The sequence below is a fragment of the Pelobates fuscus genome, chromosome 7 (genome assembly GCF_036172605.1).
Source record: "Pelobates fuscus isolate aPelFus1 chromosome 7, aPelFus1.pri, whole genome shotgun sequence".
Classification (NCBI taxonomy): Eukaryota; Metazoa; Chordata; class Amphibia; order Anura; family Pelobatidae; genus Pelobates; species Pelobates fuscus.
Genome location: NC_086323.1, coordinates 201269672 through 201296052, shown reverse-complemented (window position 1 = coordinate 201296052; position 26381 = coordinate 201269672). Strand labels below are relative to the sequence as shown.

Sequence of the window (26381 nt, the reverse complement as noted above, 5' to 3'; positions counted from 1 at the left end):
GACAGCACTATCGGTTGATGGTCGTTACTCATGTCCCCGGCGGGGACCATCCCCTGTGTCGGCGTGGTGCTCGTTGTGGTCCCGGGCCCGCTTCTAACGGACCCAATACCCAGTCTGGTATGGTCACAGGTGGTAGGCCCAGATCCTCCAGGAACTTGGGGACCTCCTCCGGCCAGCGAATTGCCACCCACCCGTTCTGGTGTCTTGCCATGAGGGCAAACGGGAAGCCCCATTTGTAAGCAATGTTGCGGTCTCTAAGGAGTGTGGTGATGGGCCGTAGCGCCCTCCTAGCCTCCAAGGTCACTGGGGACAGATCGTTAAACAAAGATATATGAGCCCCCTTGTATTCCCACGTGTGTTGGGATCTGGCCGCCTTCATGATGGTGTCTTTTACAGCAAACGAGTGCAGGCAGCAGATTATGTCCCTTGGACCCTCTTCTAAGGAGCGAGGTCTGAGTGCCCTGTGTGCCCTGTCATACCTTATCTCCATGGTGTTGTTATCGGGCAATATCAGGCGGAACAGGGCTGTCAGCTCGGATTCAATCTCTTCCTCGCCTTCTGCTTCTGGCATACCACGCACCCGAATGTTGCAGCGGCGCCCGCGGTTGTCCAGATCCTCTACTGTTCTTCTGAGCTGTAGGATTAGGCTGCCCTGCCGGGCCACGGCTGTGTCTGTTGAGGCCAATCTAGTATTCTGGGCCTCATGGGAGCGCTCTAGGTCTTGCACGCGGGTACCTTGCGCCGTCACCTCTGCTCGGATGCCGGCTATTTCAGCTCTTAGGGTGTCTTGAATAGTCGTGGTGTGCACCAGCAGGTCTGCCTTGGTGACCATGGAGGCTGCGAGGGCGCGGATTTCGTCCATGACCCCATCCAGTGTGGAGGGAGACGGAGCTTCGGGTGCGGAGGAGGCGGACGCCATTTTGAGGCCTCTGGCCTCTCCGCGTGTGTCTGCCGGCGTTTGGACAAATTCATCCATCGGGCCCACTGGTTGCTGTGTTTGGGATCCCCTGGGGGTCCTTGGAGGGTCACCCCTTCGATTCCTTCCCATCAGATGCAGTTGTAGCTGATTAATAGGGCTATGTGGGGACCGGTGGAGCTGAGCTCGTAGCTTAAGCGTCCATCCCGGTCGGCATCCAAGCCACGCCCCCCCGCTACTATCAAAGTTACTATTTGTTGTGTGAACCTGAGGGGAAAAAAAATCACAATTTAAGATATTTTATTTCTATATTAATCCAAATATCATTCTAAAATCACCTCACCTGTGTGAGTTCTTTGATGTCTGACAAGCTCTGATTTACTGGCAAAACATTTCCCACATTTACTACATAAGAAAGGCTTCTCTCCTGCGTGAGTTCTCTGATGACGGACAAGATGTGATTGTCGCCCAAAACATTTTCCACATTCAGAACATGAGAACGGTTTCTCTCCTGTGTGAGTTCTCTGATGTGTACGAAGAGTTGAGTGATAGCCAAAAGATTTTCCACATTCAGAACATGAGAACGGTTTCTCTCCTGTGTGAGTTCTCTGATGACGGACAAGATCTGAATTTTTGTCAAAACATTTTCCACATTCAGAACACAAGAACGGTTTCTCTCCTGTGTGAGTTCTCTGATGTCTAAGAAGATATGAATGCAGCCCAAAACATTTTCCACATTCAGAACAGGAGAAGGGTTTCTCTCCTGTGTGAGTTCTCTGATGTATAAGAAGATATGAATGGAGCCCAAAACATTTTCCACATTCAGAACAGGAGAAGGGTTTCTCTCCTGTGTGAGATTTCTGATGACTGACAAGCTCTGCTTTTGTGAAAAAACATTTGTCACATTCAGAACACAAGAACGGTTTCTCTCCTGTGTGAGTTCTCTGATGACGGACAAGCTCTGCTTTTGTGACAAAACATTTTCCACATTCAGAACACAAGAACGGTTTCTCTCCTGTGTGAGTTCTCTGATGTCTAAGAAGATATGAATGCAGCCCAAAACATTTTCCACATTCAGAACAGGAGAAGGGTTTCTCTCCTGTGTGAGTTATCTGATGTCTAAGAAGACTTGAAATTTGCCCAAAACATTTTCCACATTCTGAACAGGAGAAGGGTTTCTCTCCTGTGTGAGTTCTCTGATGACAGACAAGCTCTGCTTTTGTGACAAAACATTTGTCACATTCAGAACACGAGAACGGTTTCTCTCCTGTGTGAGTTCTCTGATGATGGACAAGCTCTGCTTTTGTGACAAAATATTTTCCACATTCAGAACATGAGAACGGTTTCTCTCCTGTGTGAGTTCTCTGATGTGTACGAAGAGTTGAGTGATAACCAAAAGATTTTCCACATTCAGAACATAAGAACGGTTTCTCTCCTGTGTGTGTTCTCTGATGACTGACGAGCTCTGCATTTGTGACAAAACATTTGTCACATTCAGAACATGTGAACGGTTTCTCTACTGTGTGTGTTCTCTGATGACTGACAAGATCTGTATTTGTGACAAAACATTTTCCACATTCAGAACATGAGAACGGTTTCTCTGCTGTATGAGTTCTCTGATGTCTAAGAAGACTTGTAAGCTGCCCAAAACATTTTCCACATTCAGAACAGGAGAAGGGTTTCTCTCCTGTGTGTGTTCTTTGATGACTGACAAGATGTGAATGGTGCCCAAAACATTTTCCACATTCAGAACATGAGAACGGTTCCTCTCCTGTGTGAGTTCTCTGATGTGTACGAAGAGTTGAGTGATAGCCAAAACATTTTCCACATTCAGAACATGAGAACGGTTTCTCTCCTGTGTGAGTTCTCTGATGTCCAAGAAGATTTGTAAGCTGCCCAAAACATTTTCCACATTCAGAACAGGAGAAGGGTTTCTCTCCTGTGTGAGTTCTCTGATGTCTAAGAAGAGTTAAATGATAGCCAAAACATTTTCCACATTCAGAACATGAGAACGGTTTCTCTCCTGTGTGAGTTCTCTGATGTCCAAGAAGATGTGTAAGCTGCCCAAAACATTTTCCACATTCAGAACAGGAGAAGGGTTTCTCTCCTGTGTGTGTTCTTTGATGACTGACAAGATGTGAATGGTGCCCAAAACATTTTCCACATTCAGAACATGAGAACGGTTTCTCTCCTGTGTGAGTTCTCTGATGTCCAAGAAGATGTGTAAGCTGCCCAAAACATTTTCCACATTCAGAACAGGAGAAGGGTTTCTCTCCTGTGTGTGTTCTCTGATGACGGACAAGATGTGCATGTTGCCCAAAACATTTATCACATTCAGAACATGAGAACGGTTTCTCTCCTGTGTGAGTTCTCTGATGACTGACAAGCTCTGTATTTGTGACAAAGCATTTTCCACATTCAGAACACGAGAAAGGTTTGAGGTGTATGTCTACCATCTCCTTTATGAACATACAGGAATCTGACAAAATGCTTGATTTTTTAGAGTTAGACTTGGTTCTGTTATTAATAGATTTCTTCATAGCCTTGCTTCATGTACTTTTGTTCTGGTCACCTCTCCTGACAAATACACCTGAAAGAAATATACTGCGAGTTAAAGGAAATTGCTATACTTAGAACAACAGACAATATTTGCATAATATATAAGAGGTATGACCATCAGGTGTCATAGTAATTGTGAAGATATCAAGTATTTTGTGTGCATTAGCCCATTCCCTAGCTAAATTGTGTATACTCCTTTTTACTTTAATTTGCTTTGCAAAATTAGATTTAGTCCATAAAGCCTCACGTATCTGCATTTATGCTAGAGGAACAAATTACACATACTGTGTATATCACATACATTCTAATCACATATATTCTAAACACATGCAGCACATAATTTCACTGTTATCCCCCTACCTCTGCCACTGGAAGGCTGTGCCAAGTATCTACTACTCGCCTCTAGCACTTAAACTAGAAGGTTGTGCTATTGAAATTGTAGTAGATACCTGGGTTGACCTACCCGTGGAAATGTACTGGGATGTAAAGAAAATCTGTCTATAAAATGTATTGTTTACCATACTTAGAAAAACTGACAACAATATTTATATTAAAGATAAGAAATAAGACACATCATGGTGATTGAGCAAGACCATAAAAAAATACATATATATGTAAAAGGCCATAAGCCTGAATTTGTGGGAGGAGTTTTCCCTATAAAAACTCTACCCCCTTGCTATGCCACGACAACCAGCACTTTCGGTTTCTTCGGCCCTCCATTTGTTTCAGAAGCAGCCACGGACTCGTCTTCAGCCACTGACCCGGCTTACAGCTCTCCAAACCCGGTTTGCAGCTTCTTTTGGGGCTCCATCTGTCTGCAGGGCCTCCTACCCAGTTCCCATTCGCTTTAACCGGCTTCCTGCCACATGACGCGGCCCGCTCACGCATGTACACGTGGTAACCTGTTCACGGCGTTGCCACATTCGGGCCTAACTAATACTGGCATTGGCTCCTTCTGTTTAGCTTTATTATGCCATTCATGTATGTCCATTCATTTACTTTGCATTAGTTAATCCATTCGTTAAAATGGCATTCGTTTAAACCTATAATTTAGTTTGAATCAATTTGTATGAATCATTTTGTTTATATCACTTTGTTAAATCAATTGTCTAAAACTCTTCGTTTAAATCCATTTGTTTAATACTATTCATTATATATTTCATTTAAACCACGGGTATTCGTTCCTCTGTCTCATACACTCAAGTGCATTCGGTTATTAAGTCTCACGGTTGCACGATATCATTCGTACGTCAGCTACATCATGTGCCCATTAAAACCCAAGAATATATATCGGCTACCACTGTTATTGGTTTCCTACCATTTGTTGGAATTTTGCATAAATCACAATTATGTTGGGTAATTCACTTGTTTGTACAAATTAAACTGATTCGGGCTAAGCAGTTCCTAGACACTAGTTAAAATACCATAGCCACTTCAGTACATTATTGCACATATCTGCGGGTTAATTCCCTGGATCCTAAGGGCCAGTCACATTACTTCCCTCACCATCCCCTGCTACAAGGTTCTTTAACTTGTAAAACAGTTTATATATGTTTTAAGGCTGTTTGGCCTGTACTTGTGGGAGGGGCTTAAATAAATTCACTCCCTGTAGCAGTACTTACCCTCTCCAGGGGCCGGCCGGGGTCCTCTCTTCTCGCCGCGCGCAGTCCTGCTCCTGCACGAGCCGCGCACGGCTCATCCAACGACGAGATCAGTCAGGCGGGCAGTGACCGCGAGAAGCGGTCACGTGTCCCGCCTGACACTAAGAGCGCGCCGCGCGTCTCGGGCGCGCTCTTAAAGGGACAGTGGGAGACAAAATTAGAATCAGTCTCCCATTGGCCCCTGTCACGCCACGTTCCCCATACACTCACGTTTTGGGGGCGTGGATATGACAGGGGCCAATCAAAGTGAACATTAGGGTATTTATACTCACCTGTTTCCTTTGCACCTTGCCCTATCTTGGTTTCTGTTCAGTTCCCTTTAGTGCTTGTATCGTTCAGTTGTTTTTTTGGTGCTTGACCTTGGCTTTGTTCCTGACTCCGCTCTCTCTTTATCCTTGCTTGTTTATCCGCCGGTTTGTCTTCCTGTGTACCAGTCCTCGGCTTGTTCTACTTTATGCTGTCTCTCCGTCCCCTTGACCTCGGCTTGTTCTGGACTCTGTCTTTTCTTGTACTCATCTAAGTCCGGCCATTCTAAGGTCCGGTAAGACGAATCCTGGTTTCTTGTCTCTTGACTATCTGGACTATTCCTGCGTGTTGGGGTATATTACCGTGACATTACGATAGGGCCATGGACCCCGCAGGTTTAGGACAACAGATGGCCACTCATGAGGCTAGATTCGCAGAACAGGATCACCGTATGGATCAAATGGCTCAAGCCATCCAGACACTGTTATCCAGAACAGTTCCGGTACCTGTACCTGCACCTGCACCTCCTGTAACCCCTGTACCAGACACAGCTAATATGCCTAATGCTTCAGCACATCTAACCCCGCCACCTAGGTATGGAGGGGACGCTAAGACATGTAGGGGATTCCTTAATCAAGTGGAATTCCACTTTGAGATGTACCCACGTTCATTTCCCACTGATAGATCTAAGGTGGGTTTTCTTATGCACCAGCTTACGGATAAGGCACTTGAATGGGCAAATCCTATTTGGGAGGCTAATGGGCCTATGGTACACGATTTCAATAGCTTCCTCACAGCGTTTCGTAGAACATTTGACACGACTAAAAGGTCAAAGAATGCCGCCAGGGCGTTAATGAGAATTAAGCAAGGATCTAAATCTGTAGCCGATTATGCTATTCAGTTCCGTACCCTTGCCTTACAGGTAGATTGGACTAACAATGGCTTACTACTGCGTTTATGGAAGGTCTGTCTGAAACTATGTTGGATGAGGTAGCAGCTAAGGACCTCCCTGTACCCCTACAGGGCCTTATTGACTATCTCATTGATATAGATAACAGGATCCGTGACAGGTTATATACCAAGTCCAGAAATAGACGCTTTGTCCCTGTTAATTCACCTAGAGCGGAGACTCCAGAGGGATCTAAAGGGTCAGAGGAGGAACCTATGCAGTTAGGGGTTGCTAAACTTACTGACGCTGAAAAACTTTATAGGAGAAAGGAGGGACTTTGTCTTTATTGTGGTAGGAGGGGCCATATGAGACAAGAATGTCCCGTGCGTCCGGGAAACTATCGCACCTAAGACCGTATAGAGGACAGGCCTTGGGTGTGACATCAGAGTCCTCACATTTGCATCTTAATAAATTGCTTCTCCCTGTTTCCCTGCACCTTGGTAGTAACTGCATAGCAGGGAATATACTAGCCCTGGTTGATTCCGGAGCAGCCGAAAACTTTATAGATTCCAGTTTTGTCAAGGAGAATAACATACCCACTAGAGAGAAGGAGACACCCTTGGCCGTTGAGGCCATAGATGGTAGACCATTATGCTTTCCAGTTATCACACATGAAACTGTACCACTACATATGTCTACAGGGGTGTTACACTCTGAAACCATTCGGTTTCAGATCATTACGTCTCCTTCCTCTCACCTCGTGTTAGGGTATCCTTGGTTGCGTACTCATAATCCCACTATTGATTGGGAGTCAGGACAAATAGTTTCTTGGAGTGATGCTTGCCAAGAGTCTTGTGTTGTTAAAATCACCCCTTTGAATTCTACTAATATTCCTCCCGTGCCTACGGTCTTACCCCCTCAGTACTTGTCTCTTAAATCTGTTTTTGATGAAAGGGAGGCTGAAAAGTTGCCACCTCACAGGCCTTACGACTGTGCTATTAATTTACTACCTGGTACTATGCCTCCCAAAGGGAGAATATATCCTTTGTCTCCTCAGGAGAATCTTGTGATGGAGGAATATATTAAGGAATCTTTAGAAAAGGGATTTATAAGAAGATCCTCTTCCCCGGCAGGGGCTGGTTTCTTCTTTGTATCCAAGAAAGATGGCGAATTAAGGCCTTGTATTGACTATAGGGGCCTAAATAAAATCACCGTAAAAAATGCGTACCCCATACCTTTGATCACGGAACTATTTGATAGGCTTAAACATGCCGCGTTTTTTACTAAATTGGACCTTAGGGGTACTTACAATCTCATACGTATCAAAAAGGATCACGAATGGAATTCAATACCGCATTCAATACCAGGAGTGGTCACTACGAATATACTGTGATGCCCTTTGGCCTTTGTAACGCCCCAGCAGTTTTTCAAGCATTTATTAATGATGTCCTACGTCAGTATATACATACATTCGTAATAGTATACTTGGACGACATATTAATTTATTCTACTGATTTACAGACTCATCACATGCATGTTAAATTAGTATTGAGAACTCTTCTTGTTAACGGTCTTTATTGCAAACTCGAAAAATTTTCATTTGATCAATCAGAAGTCCAATTCTTGGGTTATATAATCTCTGCCAAGGGTTTTCGTATGGATCCCAAGAAACTTTCTGACATTATGGAATGGCCTCTACCTCAGGGTTTGAAAGCCATTCAGCGTTTTCTGGGTTTCTCAAATTATTATAGGCGTTTTATTAAAGGGTTTTCTGCCATTGTAGCACCTATAACCAGAATGACCAAGAAGGATGGTAATACTCATGTCTGGAAACCAGAAGCACTTGAGGCCTTTGAATTCCTGAAGGCTTCATTTGCCTCTGCCCCTATTTTACAGCATCCTGTCCCGTCACTACCCTTTATTCTTGAAGTTGATGCTTCTGAGATTGGGGTAGGTGCTATCTTGTCTCAAAGAGATTCACCTGAAAAACCGTTACACCCTTGTGGTTTCTTTTCCAGACAGATGTCCAAAGCAGAGAAGAATTATGATGTAGGCAATCGCGAACTCCTTGCTATCATTTTGGCGCTCAAGGAATGGAGACATCTACTAGAAGGTACTAGGGATCCCATCCTCATTTTAACGGATCACAAAAACCTCTCCTACCTTAGTGAAGCAAAAAGATTGTCTTCTAGGCAGGCCAGGTGGTCTCTGTTTTTGTCTCGTTTTAATTACATAATCACATACAGACCAGGTGATCGTAATACTAAAGCTGACGCTCTGTCCAGACAATTCGAGACTACTGACAAACTAGAAATTGATGTTACCCCTGTCATTCCTCCCGACAGAATAATAGCTACTACTGTTCTTTCTATTTCTTCTTCCCTCTTACAAGCTATACAGGCTAAACAAAACATGGCTCCTGGGGAAAGGCCTGCTGATAAACTGTTCGTTGATATACCCGAGAGACGAGACATTATGTCATTGTATCATGACACTAGAACTGCTGGACACCCTGGTATTTCTAAAACGTTCTCAGCAGTTTCTAGATATTTCTGGTGGGCTTCCTTACGCAAGGACGTCACCAATTACGTTAATGCCTGTACTACTTGTGGGTTCCTTGTGGGTTGTTGCATCCGTTGCCCATACCCGAGAGGCCGTGGTCCAATCTATCCATGGATTTTATTGTTGAATTACCCCCTTCGAATGGTAAAACTGTCATCCTGATGATTGTGGATCGTTTTTCTAAGATGGCTCATTTTGTGTCTCTTGTCAAATTGCCATCATCCAAGGAACTTGCCTCTATCTTTGCCAGGGAGGTGTTTCGGTTGCATGGTATTCCCACTTCGATCGTGTCCGATAGAGGTAGCCAGTTTATCTCCAGATTCTGGAAAGCATTTTGTTCAGAGATGGGTATCTCCCTCTCGTTTTCTTCCGCTTACCACCCCCTGTCTAATGGAGCTGCTGAACATGCCAACCAATCTCTAGAGACAAGCATCGCAGGGCGGCTCCATCCTATGCTGTGGGGGACCGGGTTTGGCTTTCCACTCGCAATATTCGTCTTCGTGTGCCTTCTATGAAGTTGGCTCCTCGTTTTATTGGTCCTTTTCGTATCTTGCATGTGGTTAATCCTGTCTCGTATGCCTTGGATCTTCCTAGGAATCTACGCATTCCTAACGCGTTTCATACCTCCTTGTTAAAACCCCTCCTGTGCAACCGTTATACTCGGCATGTCCCTCCTCCCCCTCCGGTTTCTGTGGAGGGCCATGAGGAATTTGAAGTGGCTGCTATACTCGACTCTCGTTTTCTTCGGGGTCGCCTCCAATATCTGGTACATTGGAAGGGCTATGGGCCTGAGGAACGCAGTTGGATTTCCGCTGGCGCTGTTCACGCTCCTCGCCTTGTGCGTTCCTTCCACGCTCGCTTTCCTGCCAGGCCTGCTCCTCCCCGCCCGGTGGGCGTGTCTTCGGGGGGGTACTGTAGCAGTACTTACCCTCTCCAGGGGCCGGCCGAGGTCCTCTCTTCTCACCGCGCGCGGTCCTGCTCCTGCACGAGCCGCGCGCAGCTCATTCAACGACGAGATCAGTCAGGCGGGCAGTGACCGCGAGAAGCGGTCACGTGTCCCGCCTGACACTAAGAGCGCGCCCCGCGTCTCGGGCGCGCTCTTAAAGGGACAGTGGGAGACAAAATTATAATCAGTCTGCCATTGGCCCCTGTCATGCCACGTTCCCCATACACTCACGTTTTGGGGGCGTGGATATGACAGGGGCCAATCAAAGTGAACATTATTGTATTTATACTCACCTGTTTCCTTTGCACCTTGCCCTATCGTGGTTGCTGTTCAGTTCCCTTTAGTGCTTGTATCGTTCAAGTTCCTGTAATATGTAACAAAGTATACCATAGCTAGCCCATGCTAATGAAATGTCCATTCTCTAAAAAGCCTGAGAAACTAACCTTGAAGCTAAAACGGTGCCAAGTACTCAAAATGGCTGGCTGCCAGATTCCCCCTCCCATCGAGTGAGCCTCGTGCTAATCAACAATGGCGACTGAATCTCAGTCTCATCCTTGTCAGAAATGACGACATCCCATGATGGGAGGATGCCCCACTAGCCACTCAAACCCCTAAGCCAATTACTAATATAGATGGGAGGGCATTTAACTTACCACTTAATACATAGACCAATTAATGATGTTTATTTGTTGTTATCTTGATATTCAATGATGATGTAATTTTGCTCTTATAAGGGTCTGCGAGCCTGCGTTTCAACCAGATGCCATTACATTTTCTGAAGTTATTTTAACCTGAACTGCATGTGTCAGTGTGAATTTACTTCTGCGTATACGCAATTTAATCATCTCAGATTTGGACAGGAACAGATAGTCATTCAAACATAATTGTTTGCTTAAAATAATCTATGTCAATTTGGCGCATCCAACGTGGAGGCTTTGGGTTATGACCTATCTGGCAGCCGTCCAAGAAGACCTGGGTAGATGAATCCTAGGGGAAAGAAGGAGATTGATCACCTCTGAATACACGGTGGAGACTGCAGCAGGCCCGGTATGTTTCTTTTCCCCTTTGATTTATCTATTCAAGTGTCTGTGACTGCTGCCAAGAGGACATCAAAGACAGGTAATATCTTGCCCAGAGAACCTATACCTTATTTGTTAATACTTTTTACCTGCATTTTGACTATCTGTTGCCTGGGTGTGTTTGTATTGGTCTGTCTTTAGCTTAAGTGCCCGGGTGGAGTGTTTGTCTGTGTGCCCCTTTGGGAAAAAGGGGGGGTGGACCTGTGGGTGTGTGCCTGGGGGTCCTCTGTTGCCTGTTTACCCCTTTTAGGAGCCACGTGGCTGTGGCTGTAGGGAAAAAGGGGGGTGGACCTGTGGAAGTTTTCCTGGGGGTCTTCTTTGCCTGTTTACCTCTTTTAGGTGCTGGGTAGCTGCAGCAGTAAGGAAAAAGAGGAGGGGGGAGTCTGTGGAAGGGTGTAGACTCACTGCTTCCTGGGGATTCCCCATGGTGTCACTTTGATAGCCTAGCTAGCCTCATTGTGCACATAACTCTGCTTGCAGAGAGGTGGTACCCTCCAGCTTCGAGCGCTGAGGCTGGTGGCATTCCAATTTTATTTATGGCGGGTGAATTCAAGCAGGCATTGCTGTCTCCAGCACCACGTGGTAGTGAGACTTACGGGTGGGTCCGTAGGGGCGCTACGAGGGTGAGGATAGTGGTGGCCACACTTAGTGGACCGCTGTAACGTGGGAGGCTATACAGGATTCGGGTCGGAGATGGTTGCTGTTTCCTGTGGCCGCTGGTAGTGAGACTTACGAAAGTCGTTCTCCGAGCGGGGACACTACGAGGTTGAGGGAGGTGGCTTTGGTCACATGAGTAAAGGAAAGGGATTACTGTTGAATTTATTTGAACTGTGATGCATGCACTGTATTTCAATTGAATTGTTGTCTTAATTGGGAGTCATTCAAACTCCTGTGTCTGTCTCTACTTTCACTTTACTTTTACTTTTTACTCTACTTCCTGTGTTATTTACACTTTCCACTCCTATTTCTCTTGTGAGAGAAGTGATTGGTCACACACTTCTCACCTCGCTCCAATCCATGGCTACCTCGGGTAGGCGGAATTAGTGACTAGTCTACGTTTTGGGAAGACGCACTTGGGGGGACCCACCCTTCCAAGTGGCAGTCGAGCATTGTAGACACTCTGTTTCATTTTCCTTCCTCTATAACTGGGATGCCTTTTATGGGGGGGAATGGGACAGGGATTATAAAAGCCCAGTAAGGGCTGGTTAGCGTGTGATCTAGTTGAAGATAGAGAGGGAGAAGAGATGGTTAAGGGAGTTGAAAAGATTGCTGTGCCTTCATGTGGAAGATTAGTTAAGAATGTATGTATATCATAATAATTGTGTTACTGGAAGGCTCTCCCAGCCAGAGCCCTGTCATGACGTCCAGGAGGTGACCACTCCCATCATCCCGTCAGTAATGACCGAAATGTAGCTGACCACGGTCACCATCCCCATCCAATCTTAAATGCTGTGGGGTTTTTGTATTTTGTGTTAGCCATTAGATGGTAGAAGCCCACCCTAGTAGAGGGTTGGGGTTTTGTATTGAGTTTCACTGAGAGTATTACTAAATGTTGTGTTTTTGTGTCTCTTTGTTTTTGCAATAATTGTAATGCAACTATCCTTCTGTTTTGTTACTGTCCTTCCAGCATTGACATGGTTAAAGAGATTCATGCTTACAGTCTCTCTCTCTTGTTCCTCTCTCCCACTTCCCCCGCCTCTCCCTCCTTGCCTTCTGTGAGACGCGAAGGGGGGGGGGGAGTGAGGCGGGTGGCATTCTTGCGATTCAGTTTCTGTCTCATCAGTGTTAGCAATGGAATTTTTGCTAGAAAATATTCTAATTGTGTATTTTGTTATTCCAATAGAAATTGATGGGATGGTCAAGGAGTGAATCTGATGCAGGAATTAGAAGTTGTTAAGTTAGTATTGTAGGGGTACATGTTTTGTAGAGACAGCTTTACGGGCTGTTAAATGTATAATGTTTTCAACTGTCTTATTTAATCCGTCAAGTCTGTCCACAGTTTAGTATTTCATTTTGCCGAACAGAATGTTGCTTCTCGGATTTATTTTATTAGGCTATAATTTAGTGTAAAGCTGAAACGCCCTAAAAGAAAATGGCCCCTAGAACAAAAGAAGGTTGTCCTTAAGTGACATCAGTCCTGGCTCCTGCCCTTACCATATCAGTGTGGTATCCGCCCATATATAGTGTCACTTCTGGCCATGGCTGACGAGACCTACTCCTATCATGCTCATCCTATCTTAAGACATGCTGTCTTCCATAAAACCCACATATTATGAACAGGAAAGTTATAATTACAAAATGGAAAAGCCAGAGAGTTTCAATAATTTAATTTAATGGTAATACAATTAAGGATTGGTTTCAAAATGTTTTAATCTAATTGAAAAGGAACCAGTAAACATTATAAGCCTAACTATTAACTATGGAGGTGGGAGTGTGTTCCAATTTGTCTTTATTGGATAATGATTGCCTCCAAGATTCAATAACTGACTAACATAATTTTTGATGTAAGCCCAGATATTTTATTGTTGCATATGCATAGAAGTTGAGACTTTGGGCATTATAGTGTATTGATTCTAGATCTGTTACTAGCAGCAAGTGCATTACATAGAAACATAGAATGTGACGGCAGATAAGAACCATTCGGCCCTTCTAGTCTGCCCCGTATTATAAATACTTTCATTAGTCCCTGGCATTATCTTATAGTTAGGATAGCCTTATGCCTATCCCACGCATGCTTAAACTCTTTTACTGTGTTAACCTCTACCACTTCAGTTGGAAGGCTATTCTATGCATCCACTACCCTCTCAGTAAAGTAATTGTGGCGAAACCAACCTCGCCACTGGGCCCTGGAGAAGCCTGTTTGCTAGCCTCCTACCTGCTGACTATGGCCCCTGGGTTATTTGGGGCATATTGTACTGTATATTGCTGCTACTGGCCCTTTTAACAGCATCTATGGACATATTGGGACTTTTGGGACTACTGTCCCTTTAAGACTGTGATACATATTCTAGTGTACTGCCTGTAATATTATATGTGTATTTGTGTGTTAAGTTTATCCTGGGTGATTTGTATGCAGCATTCATCTGATTGTTCGGTAGAATCACTCCATTCAGTATATTGAGTGAAACTACCGAACAACCAGACCACCCAGGAATAAGTGTGCCTCCAATTACAGTTTGCAACAATGTTGCAAACGGGTAATTGGCAATCAGTGTAATGTATGCTTTGTCCTCTGGGTGGCCGCCATTCGGGAAACAAACACGTGGCGGCGGCCATCTTAAACTACCGAACAGCGGTGTTTTGCCGTCGAGTGTCTGGAACTAAAATCGGACACTTGACTAGGCAAACACCGCTGAGACCTCCATACTTCCAGGAATTCGTATAGAAACTACCGAATGGCCCGCCGTTCGGTAGAAAGAACCCCACAAACAAGGGAATTCATTCAAACCCTGTCCAGGCTCTATAACACAGGCAATTCGCCTGTTTTAATTCCCTTGTTTGTGACCGACCGCAGGGCCAAAATGCATGGAACTGTTTTCGGATACTTTACCCATGCGGTCGGTCAAATCTTTGGAACCCCATATCTCCCGAACCATTCATCCGAATGACTTGAATTTTGGATATGTTGTCCCCCTGAATAAGGTGTACCCCCGGGTTTTGGGGTACATCCAGAACTTGGCTGGAAAAGTGTACCGGATAATTGGGTTTAATGTTATCTGAGGGGAGGGGATGTGTGGGCTGAACCATGTATGTGATTGGTTATTTTATGCCTCCCCCTGGGTGTGGCCTGTATGTGTATTATTGTAATAAAAGCCAGGCTGGATCAGACAGTCGAGAGTTCCTGTTTTACCCTCAAAGTGATGTGTCGTCTCATTATTGGGGGGAAGGATTTATTGCATGCTGTTCCAGTTGACTGCTAGGAGTACAAGTCTATTCGTATGGTTCCTATTCAATGGTCTACAGCATTCATATGCTTGGGAGAATTTAAAAGGTTTCCCGGATTCGGTGATTGTGGTGTCTGCCAGAGTGCTTGGAGTCCTCAGGAAGCACTAGGAGCATCCTTTAACGGAGGTACCAAGTCGGGGTGCCAGGCGATCCGTTACAGTAATACTTCCTGATATTATTTATAAACCTTTGTCCCTCTAATTTTAGACTATGTCCGCTTGTTGTGGTAGTTTTCTTTCTTTTAAATATAGTCTCCACTTTTACTGTGTTGTTTCCTTTTATGTATTTAAATGCCTTTATCATATTTTCCCTGTCTCGTCTTTCCACCAAGCTATACATGTTAAGATCCTTTAACCTCTTTCCTGGTAAGTTTTATCCTACATTCCATGAACCAGTTTAGTAGCCCTTCTTTGAACTCTCGCTAAGGTATCCATATCCTTCTGAGGATACGGTCTCCAGTACTGTATACAGTACTCCAAGTGAGGTCTCACCAGTGTTCTGTACAATGGCATGAGCATTTCCCTCTCTCTACTGCTAATACCTCTCCCTACGCAACCAAGCACTCTGCTAGCATTTCCTGCTGCTCTATTACATTGTACATTGTCATTAACAGCCAGAAACTGGAAAACAAGAAAGGTGAATTAATGTATAGCTATTTATAAAGCTTAACAAAATCTCCATTATCTTTTTCATTTATTTCGCAGAAGACAATGTTATTTGTCTATTTTGTATGTTTTAAAAATACATTATCAGTGAAGAGTAGAATAAATTTTATCCCATTTGCGAGACATAAAATTGTGATAATGTATATTTGTGATATAAGTAAGAATTACATTTTGAGAAGTTAGATATAAATAAATAAAATAAAGAACGAGAGTCAGGGATAGCGTCTGTCTCCACGGGCACAAGTCTGGTGTGGGAGATGTAGTGGGTTAGCCACTGCGGGGCACCCATGGAGTGAAGCGTTCGAGGCCTGTGCAGACAAGATGAGCATGTTAGCCTTTATTATTTTTCTCTAGGGAAAGCATAGGGTCAGTTAATAGTTGTTGTACATGGGCTATTTGCAGCCTCCATAGCGGAAGAGAATCCTACCTGCCTCCTAATTTTCCTAGTCTTGATTTCTGATGTATCCTCCACTGCTACATCACCTGTCTGCTCCCTTACCTGCCCACCCCCGCTTACTCCTTCCACCGATCCCTTCCCTTCATCTACAGTTTCCTCCTACTCCTTCCTCCACTCCACCTTCTCCTCCTCCTACTCCTCAACTCCTCCTCCTACTCCTCTCTCCACTCCACCTTCTCCTCCTCCTACTCCTCCCTCCTCCTCTTACTCCTCTCTCCTCCTCCTACTCTTCCCTCCACTCCACCTTCTCCTCCTCTTACTCCTCCCTCCTCTTCCTACTCCTCCCTCCTCCTCCTCCCTCTACTCCACCTTCTCCTACTCCTACTCCTCTCTCTACTCCACCTTGTCTTCTTCCCCTCCTCCTCCTCCTGTTCCTCCCGCTACTCCACCTTATCCTCCTCCTACTCCTCCCTCTACTCCACCTTCTCCTCCTCCTACTTCACCTTCTCCTCTTCCTACTTCTCCTGTCCTTCCTACTCCACCTTCTCCCCCTCTCGCTCCATCCACTACTCATTCCTTCATCTCCCCACCACCATATCTATATCCTTTATATGCTTCCTCCCTTCTTATTCCTTACCAATTTCCTCCGCCCATAGACAACTCTGCCTCTACCTGACAACATTATATTTTGAAGGAAAGTTGCTCTGGCCACTCTTCCGCCACTTCCCAGGGGGGAATACCACACTATGGAAATTTATTCAGACTAGTGGAGGTGCACTTCATCATGAAAGACCTGTTTTGGGCACTCAAGGAAATAGTGCGGTCCTGACCCAGATACCCATGGAAGTAAGACACCTGTATCATCACTGGGAGGTGGCTGTCCCTCATGTTTTCTTCACTAAGTCCCCAGAAATCTCATGAAAGGAACCTGACTCATTAGAACAAAAACATGAAACACTAAAGATCAATATCAGCTCTCTACAGAGGGGGGTCAGCAAGAGAACTGTAAATAGAAAGACAAATAACCCCAATCTCACGCAGAAATAGGTGAGGAAACCTCTTCTACTGCTCCTCATGGTTGCTTTGAACAGATGAAAGAAGAAACAAGACACCTCTCAACAGGGCATGCAGTAGCTTTACCAGATCCTGACTCCACTCTGTTCGCGGATAAAGAGGAAAGGTACCATACTGGATTTGCTGTTGTTACAGAAGATCAGGTACGTCAAGCATCTTCACTTTCCTCACCCACATCTGCTCAAGACGCTGAATTGACAGCCTTCTCAGTGGCATACAAAATGCCTGAAGGAAGACATGCCAATACCTACACTGACTCAAGATATGCCCTGGGTGCGGCACATGATTTTGGATCAATCTGGAAGATAAGAAGCACCACTCAGCTGACTAAGCTGCCAATCAAGCCCCAAGTGCACCAAGGGAAGTGGACAGAAGGGTGTCCGCTGAAGAAACTTCTATACTCACCATGTAGATCCTATCCACAGATCTCAAGCTTCTGAAAGAATGACAAGCAGCTGCTGACCCTGAAGAAATACAAAGCTGGAAAACAGAAAGGGGCAACCCTTGAAGACTGGCTGTACTCCAACACTCTCAAGTTCTGTTTACCCAAAAACATGTACTGGACAGTGGGCCCATGGATTTTTATACCTATCCAAGACCCTCATGAACTCTTTGATCTTTAAATACTCTGAAGCACCTGGAATTACTCCTATAATCATCAGTTACTGCCGATCCTGTGTCATTTGTGCCAAGGACAGCTCCGGCAGAAGAGGAGAAGAATCCTAAACACCTAGCTAACTCTCACTATCCCTTTCAAGAATCCAAGTGACTATATCCAGGTGTCAAAGAGCTGTCGGTTCAAATATGCACTAGTTATAATAGACATTTTGTCAGGATGGCCAGAAGCCTAGCCGGTAATCAATGTGACAACCAAGACCATATACCCAATAGTGCATTGTGAAAGTTGCAGAGATCACTCAGTGGATTCACTGTTCCAGATTCAAGACTCTCTCTGCAACATGGGAAGTAACATTTGTTGATTTTGACAAACCTTTGACTCTAAAGGGAAAATGACTTGTTAGAAAACAAAAAGATACCAACAAGTAGGTGTTTGATGGCCATAATAATGCCTGACCACCTGCCATCGATGGAAAGCCGAGGACCCCAAAAGTAGACCTTGTGAAGCTAAAGAGATTCAAACGCCAAGCTTCTTCAGGATTATCTGCCCATCCTGAGTTTGTGGTGATATTAATATTGACTAAATGATCCGAGTCCACCTACACTGATGTAGCGTGGGACAGGTTTAATACTATGATGAATAAGTAAATGTGCCCTAGCCAAGGTTATTATGTCCATACACATAATACATGACAAGGTACTCTTGACACACCACATTCATGCTTCAGAACACAAAGAGGAGCACCCCTCTAAAGGGAAGTTTGACACATATATATATATATATATATATATATATTGATGCCATAGGTGTGCCAAGGGGGGTACCAGATGATTTTGCAGTTAAAGGAAAGTTTGAGTCCATTTTCCCAACCGTCACTGCTAATAATAATATTTTGATTTGCATTTATTATATCTATTGCAACCAACAACGTTTTGTCAACTACACCAGAGATGCCCTCCAGGGCTTGGCCGAACAGTTGTAGGCCACATCTCAGATGACCTTCCAGAACAGAATTGCCTTAGACAGGATTCTAGCTGAGAAGGGGGGTGTATGTAAATTACTACCTGTCACCATGACTTGTTGTGCCTATACTCCAGATAACACAGGTCCATATGGTAATGTAAGCTTGCCTATTTTATGATGTCCCTCTGAAGAACTAAGAAGACTTTAAGAACCGTTACTTCATAGGGTTTTGTGCCTTTGGGCTAACATGTCTTCTGGAACTAACAAATAAAGTTTATCTTTTTAGAATCTAACATTTCATAGGGGGGACTGATGTAGAATTATTAAAAAACCTTTATTAAACCTTTATTAAATTTTTGCACTAACTCCATTTAACTTCATTATATTATAGATTTTCCTAACAGCATTTAGAATATTAGAAAGAGAATGTATTGTATGTATTTTCTAGAAGGATATGACTAACACCGGAATTATCAAGTTCCTGTAATATGTAACAAAGTATACCATAGCTAGCCCATGCTAATGAAATGTCCATTCTCTAAAAAGCCTGAGAAACTAACCTTGAAGCTAAAATGGTGCCAAGTACTCAAAATGGCTGGCTGCCAGATTCCCCCTCCCATCGAGTGAGCCTCGTGCTAATCAACAATGGCGACTGAATCTCAGTCTCATCCTTGTCAGAAATGATGACATCCCATGATGGGAGGATGCCCCACTAGCCACTCAAACCCCTAAGCCAATTACTAATACAGATGGGAGGGCATTTAACTTACCACTTAATACATAGACCAATTAATGATGTTTATTTGTTGTTATCTTGATATTCAATGATGATGTAATTTTGCTCTTATAAGGGTCTGCGAGCCCGCGTTTCAACCAGATGCCATTAAATTTTCTGAAGTTATTTTAACCTGAACTGCATGTGTCAGTGTGAATTTACTTCTGCGTATACGCAATTTAATCATCTCAGATTTGGACAGGAACAGATAGTCATTCAAACATAATTGTTTGCTTAAAATAATCTATGTCAGGCATACGACTTGAGTCGGCATCCATACACGCAAGTTACCACAAGACAAATAGGGAACATTCTCAACTACATCAATCACTACCTCCTGCTTAGTACTTACAACTGCAAAGAACTACAATCCCTACCAGGTTCCTTAATTTTGCCATGCCAATCATACCACAAGACCACGCTTTCACATCCAGAGTACTTTCGCCTTTTTTTCCACACTTCCAACATGACGATCAGAGGATGTCCCTAGACACCCCAGCAACAGCAGAGCTGCACATGGGGGGGGAATTTCTTAACCACTTGGCATGGTAAAAGCATGTTCCTTCTAGGATTGTCTTACACTTCTCCAACCAGATGGTCAGACGTTCCTTCCAGGATTGTCTGACACTTCTCCAACCAGATGGTCAGACGCGGCGTCTACCACGGGTTTGGCAGCGATCTACCGGGAACGATTGCTTTGGAGCTGCTTGCCATGGCATCCAGGTTTGGAAATTTTTCCACCACCTCAGCCCCTTTGGGGGGGATCTACCCCATTGTAGCAGTTGCTGTGGCATGGGGTAAATCATGGTCCGGGTCATCAATCCGTTGTTACTCAGACAACTAAGCACTTTTCATATCATCAACAAACACCACTACTCATCCATAAGGTCATGATATTTCTGGGGAACTCACTTGGTTGGCCACTTATCACATTTCTTTTACTTTCATGTACCAGGTGGGGGTATACATCCCTGCCGACAATTGTCTCATTCATATTCCAGGCATGTTCATCATACGCTTCCTACAGCCGCCCATACAGTCACGGCCACTCTTTCGTTCCAGAGACAAAATCATGGATTAGACATACTCATGCAGCATAGCATGCACTATCCCACCTAGCACTTTTGTCCCATACTTGTAGAACGCATAACACAGCTTTTCACCTGGCTTAAAGAATCTCATTGGAATGCGACATAGCTCAACCTGTGTCATAACAGTTCTCCTAGATTTTGCTTCTTTTTGCCACCTTAAACTATCACACACAGCATTAATTATATATTTTACAGGCATTCAACAACACAGGATAACCTATGGCCAAAACTACCACAACTTCATGCTATCATACAAGACAAGAATATACTCAGAGGTTTTCAGGAATCCATTCCCCCATGTTCCTCTCAGAGATTACCAATAGCCATCCAACTTTTCATCCTTATCGGACCTATTAGATCTACAACCATTCAATTATACTACCAAGTCGGCCATTACCAGCCATACACATTGCCTTTTATGACTTTCTCAGGCCAGAGAATCCACTACCATCACCACCACTCAGACAGATCATTGTCTTCAACGATCCCACGTACATAAACACATATATCATTACCTATTGGCTCTACCACATTCCGAAACGAGTCAACACACACCAACAGTAGAGATAACATACTATCCTACCCACAACAAATTGTGTCCACTTGCAGTCCTAGATTCCTACCTTCAAAATCCTTCCAGGAATTAAATACTGCAATGTATTTAAGGAAAGGTCTGGTTAATTTGTATATATTTGTTGACTGTATTAAATCTTTGATTATTCATTTTTGCCCTCTTTATTTACAGGCCTACCGTATCGTCTGTCTCGGCACATCAAAACCAACTTGCTCCCTTTATACTATCCTATGCTTATGCTGGATCCTTACTCCATATATGGCTATTTGCCCCTTACACAAGTATTAAGGCCGTTTGGCCTGTATTTGTGGGAGGGGCTTGAATTAATTCACTCCCCTATATAAAGGACACCCCTTACCTGACTCATATCGCTTGAGGTCAGCATCAGAATGACCCTCCCACCCACTCCTCATTTCAACACTCTTTTCTTTCCATTTACTTTACTTTACTTTCTTACTCCTTGGTGGGCCCTCTTTATTTACAGGCCTACCGTATCGTTGGTCTCGGCACCCCACAACCGACTTGCTCCCTTTATACTATCCTATGCTTATGCTGGATCCTTACTCCATATACGGCTATATGCCCCTTACACAAATACATATATATATATATATATATATATATACACACATATATATATATATATATATATATATATATATATATATATATATATATACACACACACACATTATATATATATATATATATATATATATATATATATATCCAAATAAGTTATGAAGTGGAAAAATTGTGATTGAAAACCCCTTCCACATGAAGTCTGTGGATAGTTATTACAATGTTAAACAAAAATCTGCACACCAGTCAAGCCATGAGACTTGTTTTTCCCACAGAGATCACAAATCTGCAATGATGTTACTACCGCAAAGGATTATGGGTGGGCATATGCAAATTAGTTTAATTTATATATATATATATATATATATATAAAGCCAAAAAAAGACCAGCACTCCCAGGATTTTCAAATAAACAAAAAGATATTACTTTACTCCGTAGTCAACGTTTCAGCACCTCTTGTGTGCTTTCATCAGGACAGCATACCCTGATGGGAGTGCTGGTCTTTTTTTGGCTTTATGTTTATTGTGCAACCAAGCACCGGGTCATAATCTTTTTTGGTAGGAGTGCAAGGCTTTTTTGCGTTTTGTCTATATATATATATATATATATATATATATATATATATATACACACACACATATATACACATATTGGAAGGCATGGCCTGAAGTTGTGGGAGGGGCTATAGATCTACTTAAGGGACTCCCCCCTTTCCCTCACTTACTTTCGTTGGTCTAGACGAACAGCCTGATACTCGCAGGCTTCCGTTACTCCCGACTTCCTGGTTCGGATCGTCACTTCCGGCGAGAAGCGGCGCACTCCTCAGACGTCACGCGCTGACTTCTGCCAGCTCCACAGGCCCACCGGCTCTCCTAACCCGGCCCTAAACAGCGGTTCAGCCAACCGGCCTCTCCTCCTCGCCAACCCAGTTTTTGGTGCGGTAAGCTGGGCTCCCACGTGGGGATAACAGGACAGAGACTCCATTACGACTTAGGAGTCTCTGTTCCCGTCCGCCGGTGAAGCCGGTCTTAAGGGGAAAGGGGGGGGGGACACAATACTTACGGCCCGGACAGGAACAGGCCACAACCAGACCCCTATATCGTAAAGGGTCCCTGTTCCAGCCGGCAACACACATGGGGGGGGGGGGGGGCAATAAATAGTAGGGTGCAGGGTTAAAACCCCGGTCCACCACCTTGCGTAATGGGTACGTTCCGCTGCTGGCTGACCCTTAGTTCAGCCAGCTGCCACCTTACATGCTATAAAATACACCTTCTTTCAGTCCTGTACGGTTACACATCTTGCCATACATGTATATATGTTTAAAGTGGAATAAAGATACATTAAAGGGACACTATAGTCACCTGAACAACTTCAGCTTAATGAGGTTGTTTAGGTGAGTGCTACAGCTACCCGGAGCCTTTTTCTTGTAAGCACTGTATTTTCTGAGAAAATGCAGTGTTTACATTGGAAGCTTGGAACAACTCTTGTTGCAGTCAATCAGACGGCCACCAGAGGGACTTCCGAGTTCAGAGGCCCTAAAAAGGCCTCTCGTCCGATGCATTCTGGGTGAATGCATCAGACGGGTTATCAGCACACAAAGCACTGTGAACGCGCTTTGTGTGCTGACAGCCTGTCAGCACTGCTGTGGGTGTGGCTTCAGCTGACAGCTGAAGCCCGAACCCACAGGGATGCTGTCTGGCCACAATAGTGGTTGAAGGGGGGGGGGACCTACTCTCCCCCCCCCCGGCCCCCACCCCTGTGCGGCGGGTGGGGGCCCTAAAATTATCAATAAGGGGGGACCTATTGTCCCCCCCGGCCACCACCCCGTGCGGTGGGTGGGGGCCTTAAAATAAAAATAAGGGGGGACATACTGCCCCCCCCGGCCCCCACCCCTGTGCGGCGGGTGGGGGCCCTAAAATTATCAATAAGGGGGGACCTATTGTCCCCCCCGGCCCCCACCCCTGTGCGGCGGGTGGGGGCCCTAAAATTATCAATAAGGGGGGACCTATTGTCCCCCCCGGCCCCCACCCCTGAGCGGCGGGTGGGGGCCCTAAAATTATCAATAAGGGGGGGACCTATTGTCCCCCCCGGCCCCCACCCCTGAGCGGTGGGTGGGGGGACCCTAGTTAACCCTCCCCCCCAAAAAAAACTTATCTCCCTACCTACCCCCCTCACCCTAAAAATAATGAGTGGGGACCCTTTAACTAAAAACCTGTAAAGAAAAAAAATAAGATAAAAACAACTTACCATTCGATGTTTTCTTTCTTCTAAAATCTTCTTTCTTCAGCCCCAAAAAAGGCCAAATAAAAATCCATAATAACCGACGCAATAAAAAAAAAAAAAAAACCCGAGCGCAAAAAAAATAATCCATCTTCACCCATGGAGGGCTCCGCGCAGACTGAGCTCCGCAGGGCGGGGGAAGGCTTATAAAGCCTTGCCCCACCCTGCAATTAGGCTGAGAACACTCTGATTGGTGGGTTTAAGCCAATCAGAGTGCTCTTTGTCATTTTACAAGCGTGGGAAAGTTCTTTGGAATTTTCCCACGCTTGTAAAATGACACAGAGCACTGTGGTTGGATGGATTTCAAGCCATCCAATCACAGTGCTCTTTGTCATTTTACAAGCGTGGGAAAATTCCAAAGAACTTTCCCACGCTTGTAAAATGACAAAGAGCACTGTGATTGGATGGATTTCAAGCCATCCAATCACAGTGCTCTTTGTCATTTTACAAGCGTGGGAAAGTTCTTTGGAATTTTCCCACGCTTGTAAAATGACAAAGAGCACTGTGATTGGATGGATTTCAAGCCATCCAATCACAGTGCTCTTTGTCATTTTACAAGCGTGGGAAAGTTCTTTGGAATTTTCCCACGCTTGTAAAATGACACAGAGCAATGTGATTGGATGGCTTGAAATCCATCCAATCACAGTGCTCTTTGTAATTTTACAAGCGTGGGAAAGTTCTTTGGAATTTTCCCACGCTTGTAAAATGACACAGAGCAATGTGATTGGATGGCTTGAAATCCATCCAATCACAGTGCTCTGTGTCATTTTACAAGCGTGGGAAAATTCCAAAGAACTTTCCCACGCTTGTAAAATGACAAAGAGCACTGTGATTGGATGGCTTGAAATCCATCCAATCACAGTGCTCTTTGTCATTTTACAAGCGTGGGAAAATTCCAAAGAACTTTCCCACGCTTGTAAAATGACAAAGAGCACTCTGATTGGCTTAAACCCACCAATCAGAGTGTTCTTAGCCTAATTGCAGGGCGGGGCAAGGCTTTATAAGCCTTCCCCCGCCCTGCGGAGCTCAGTCTGCGCGGAGCCCTCCATGGGTGAAGATGGATTATTTTTTTTGCGCTCGGGTTTTTTTTTTTTTTTTTATTGCGTCGGTTATTATGGATTTTTATTTGGCCTTTTTTGGGGCTGAAGAAAGAAGATTTTAGAAGAAAGAAAACATCGAATGGTAAGTTGTTTTTATCTTATTTTTTTTCTTTACAGGTTTTTAGTTAAAGGGTCCCCACTCATTATTTTTAGGGTGAGGGGGGTAGGTAGGGAGATATTTTTTTTTGGGGGGGGGAGGGGAGAGGGTTAACTAGGGTCCCCACCCCCTTTGTATTTAGGGCCCCCACCCACCGCTCAGGGGTGGGGGCCGGGGGGGGGACAATAGGTCCCCCCCTATTGATAATTTTAGGGCCCCCACCCACCGCTCAGGGGTGGGGGCCGGGGGGGGGCAGTAGGTCCCCCCCCTTATTGTGAATTTTAGGGCCCCACCCGCCGCACAGGGGTGGGGGCCGGGGGGGACAATAGGTCCCCCCTATTGATAATTTTAGGGCCCCCACCCACCGCTCAGGGGTGGGGGCCGGGGGGGGGCAGTAGGTCCCCCCCCTTATTGTGAATTTTAGGGCCCCCACCCGCCGCACAGGGGTGGGGGCCGGGGGGGACAATAGGTCCGCCCCCTATTGATAATTTTAGGGTCCCCACCCACCGCTCAGTGGTGGGGGCCGGGGGGGGGCAGTAGGTCCCCCCCCTTATTGTGAATTTTAGGGCCCCCACCCGCCGCACAGGGGTGGGGGCCGGGGGGGACAATAGGTCCCCCCCGCTATTGATAATTTTAGGGCCCCCACCCACCGCTCAGGGGTGGGGGCCGGGGGGGGGGCAGTAGGTCCCCCCCCCTTATTGTGAATTTTAGGGCCCCCACCCGCCGCACAGGGGTGGGGGCCGGGGGGGGACAGTAGGTCCCTCCCTATTGTGAATTTTAGGGCCCCCACCCACCGCTCAGGGGTGGGGGCCGGGGGGGGACAGTAGGTCCCCCACTTATTTTTTATTTTAGGGCCCCCACCCGCCGCACAGGGGTGGGGGCCGGGGGGGGACAGTAGGTCCCCCCCTATTGTGAATTTTTGGGCCCCCACCCACCGCTCAGGGGTGGGGGCCGGGGGGGGACAGTAGGTCCCCCCTTATTGATATAGTTTTAGAAAGCGAGCTGAGCTGTCAGTCAGACAGCTCAGCTCGCGAACGCGCATTCCGCGCACATGCGCGGTAAAGCGCTCAGGTTCTTCATAGGGCGGCTGTCAATGCCGCTCTATGAAGAACGCGATTGGTGCAGAGCGAAGCCGCGCATGCGCGCCACATCGCCCTGACGCTTCTCTCAGAGAAGCGTCCTATTGGGCCCCGCGATTTCGTCATTTTGACGAAAAAGGGGGCGCGGCCTGGCTGGGAGCTCGGCGCTGGAACGGAGGTAAGTTTTTAATATAAAAACACCTCGAATTTTTTTTAAATTAAATGTAAGTTCATATAAAAGCAAGAAGGAAGGCTGGGGGACCTGTCTTTCTTGCTTTTATA

At 45.3% G+C, this 26381-nt stretch overlaps 2 protein-coding genes across 3 annotated transcripts in view; one reads left to right on the top strand and one right to left on the bottom strand.

The window, feature by feature from the left end:
- LOC134569295 (uncharacterized) overlaps window positions 1-26381 on the bottom strand; it is a 732490-nt gene that overhangs the window by 255062 nt on the left and 451047 nt on the right. Inside the window, exon 6 of the mRNA XM_063428214.1 lies at window positions 1299-3275. Within this exon, the coding sequence (XP_063284284.1) occupies window positions 1299-3275 (1977 nt within the window). The remainder of the gene's footprint in view (window positions 1-1298; window positions 3276-26381) is intronic.
- The window catches only part of LOC134568458 (oocyte zinc finger protein XlCOF7.1-like), a 724127-nt gene that overhangs the window by 458101 nt on the left and 239645 nt on the right, over window positions 1-26381 (top strand). The gene's annotated exons all lie outside the window — the stretch shown is intronic.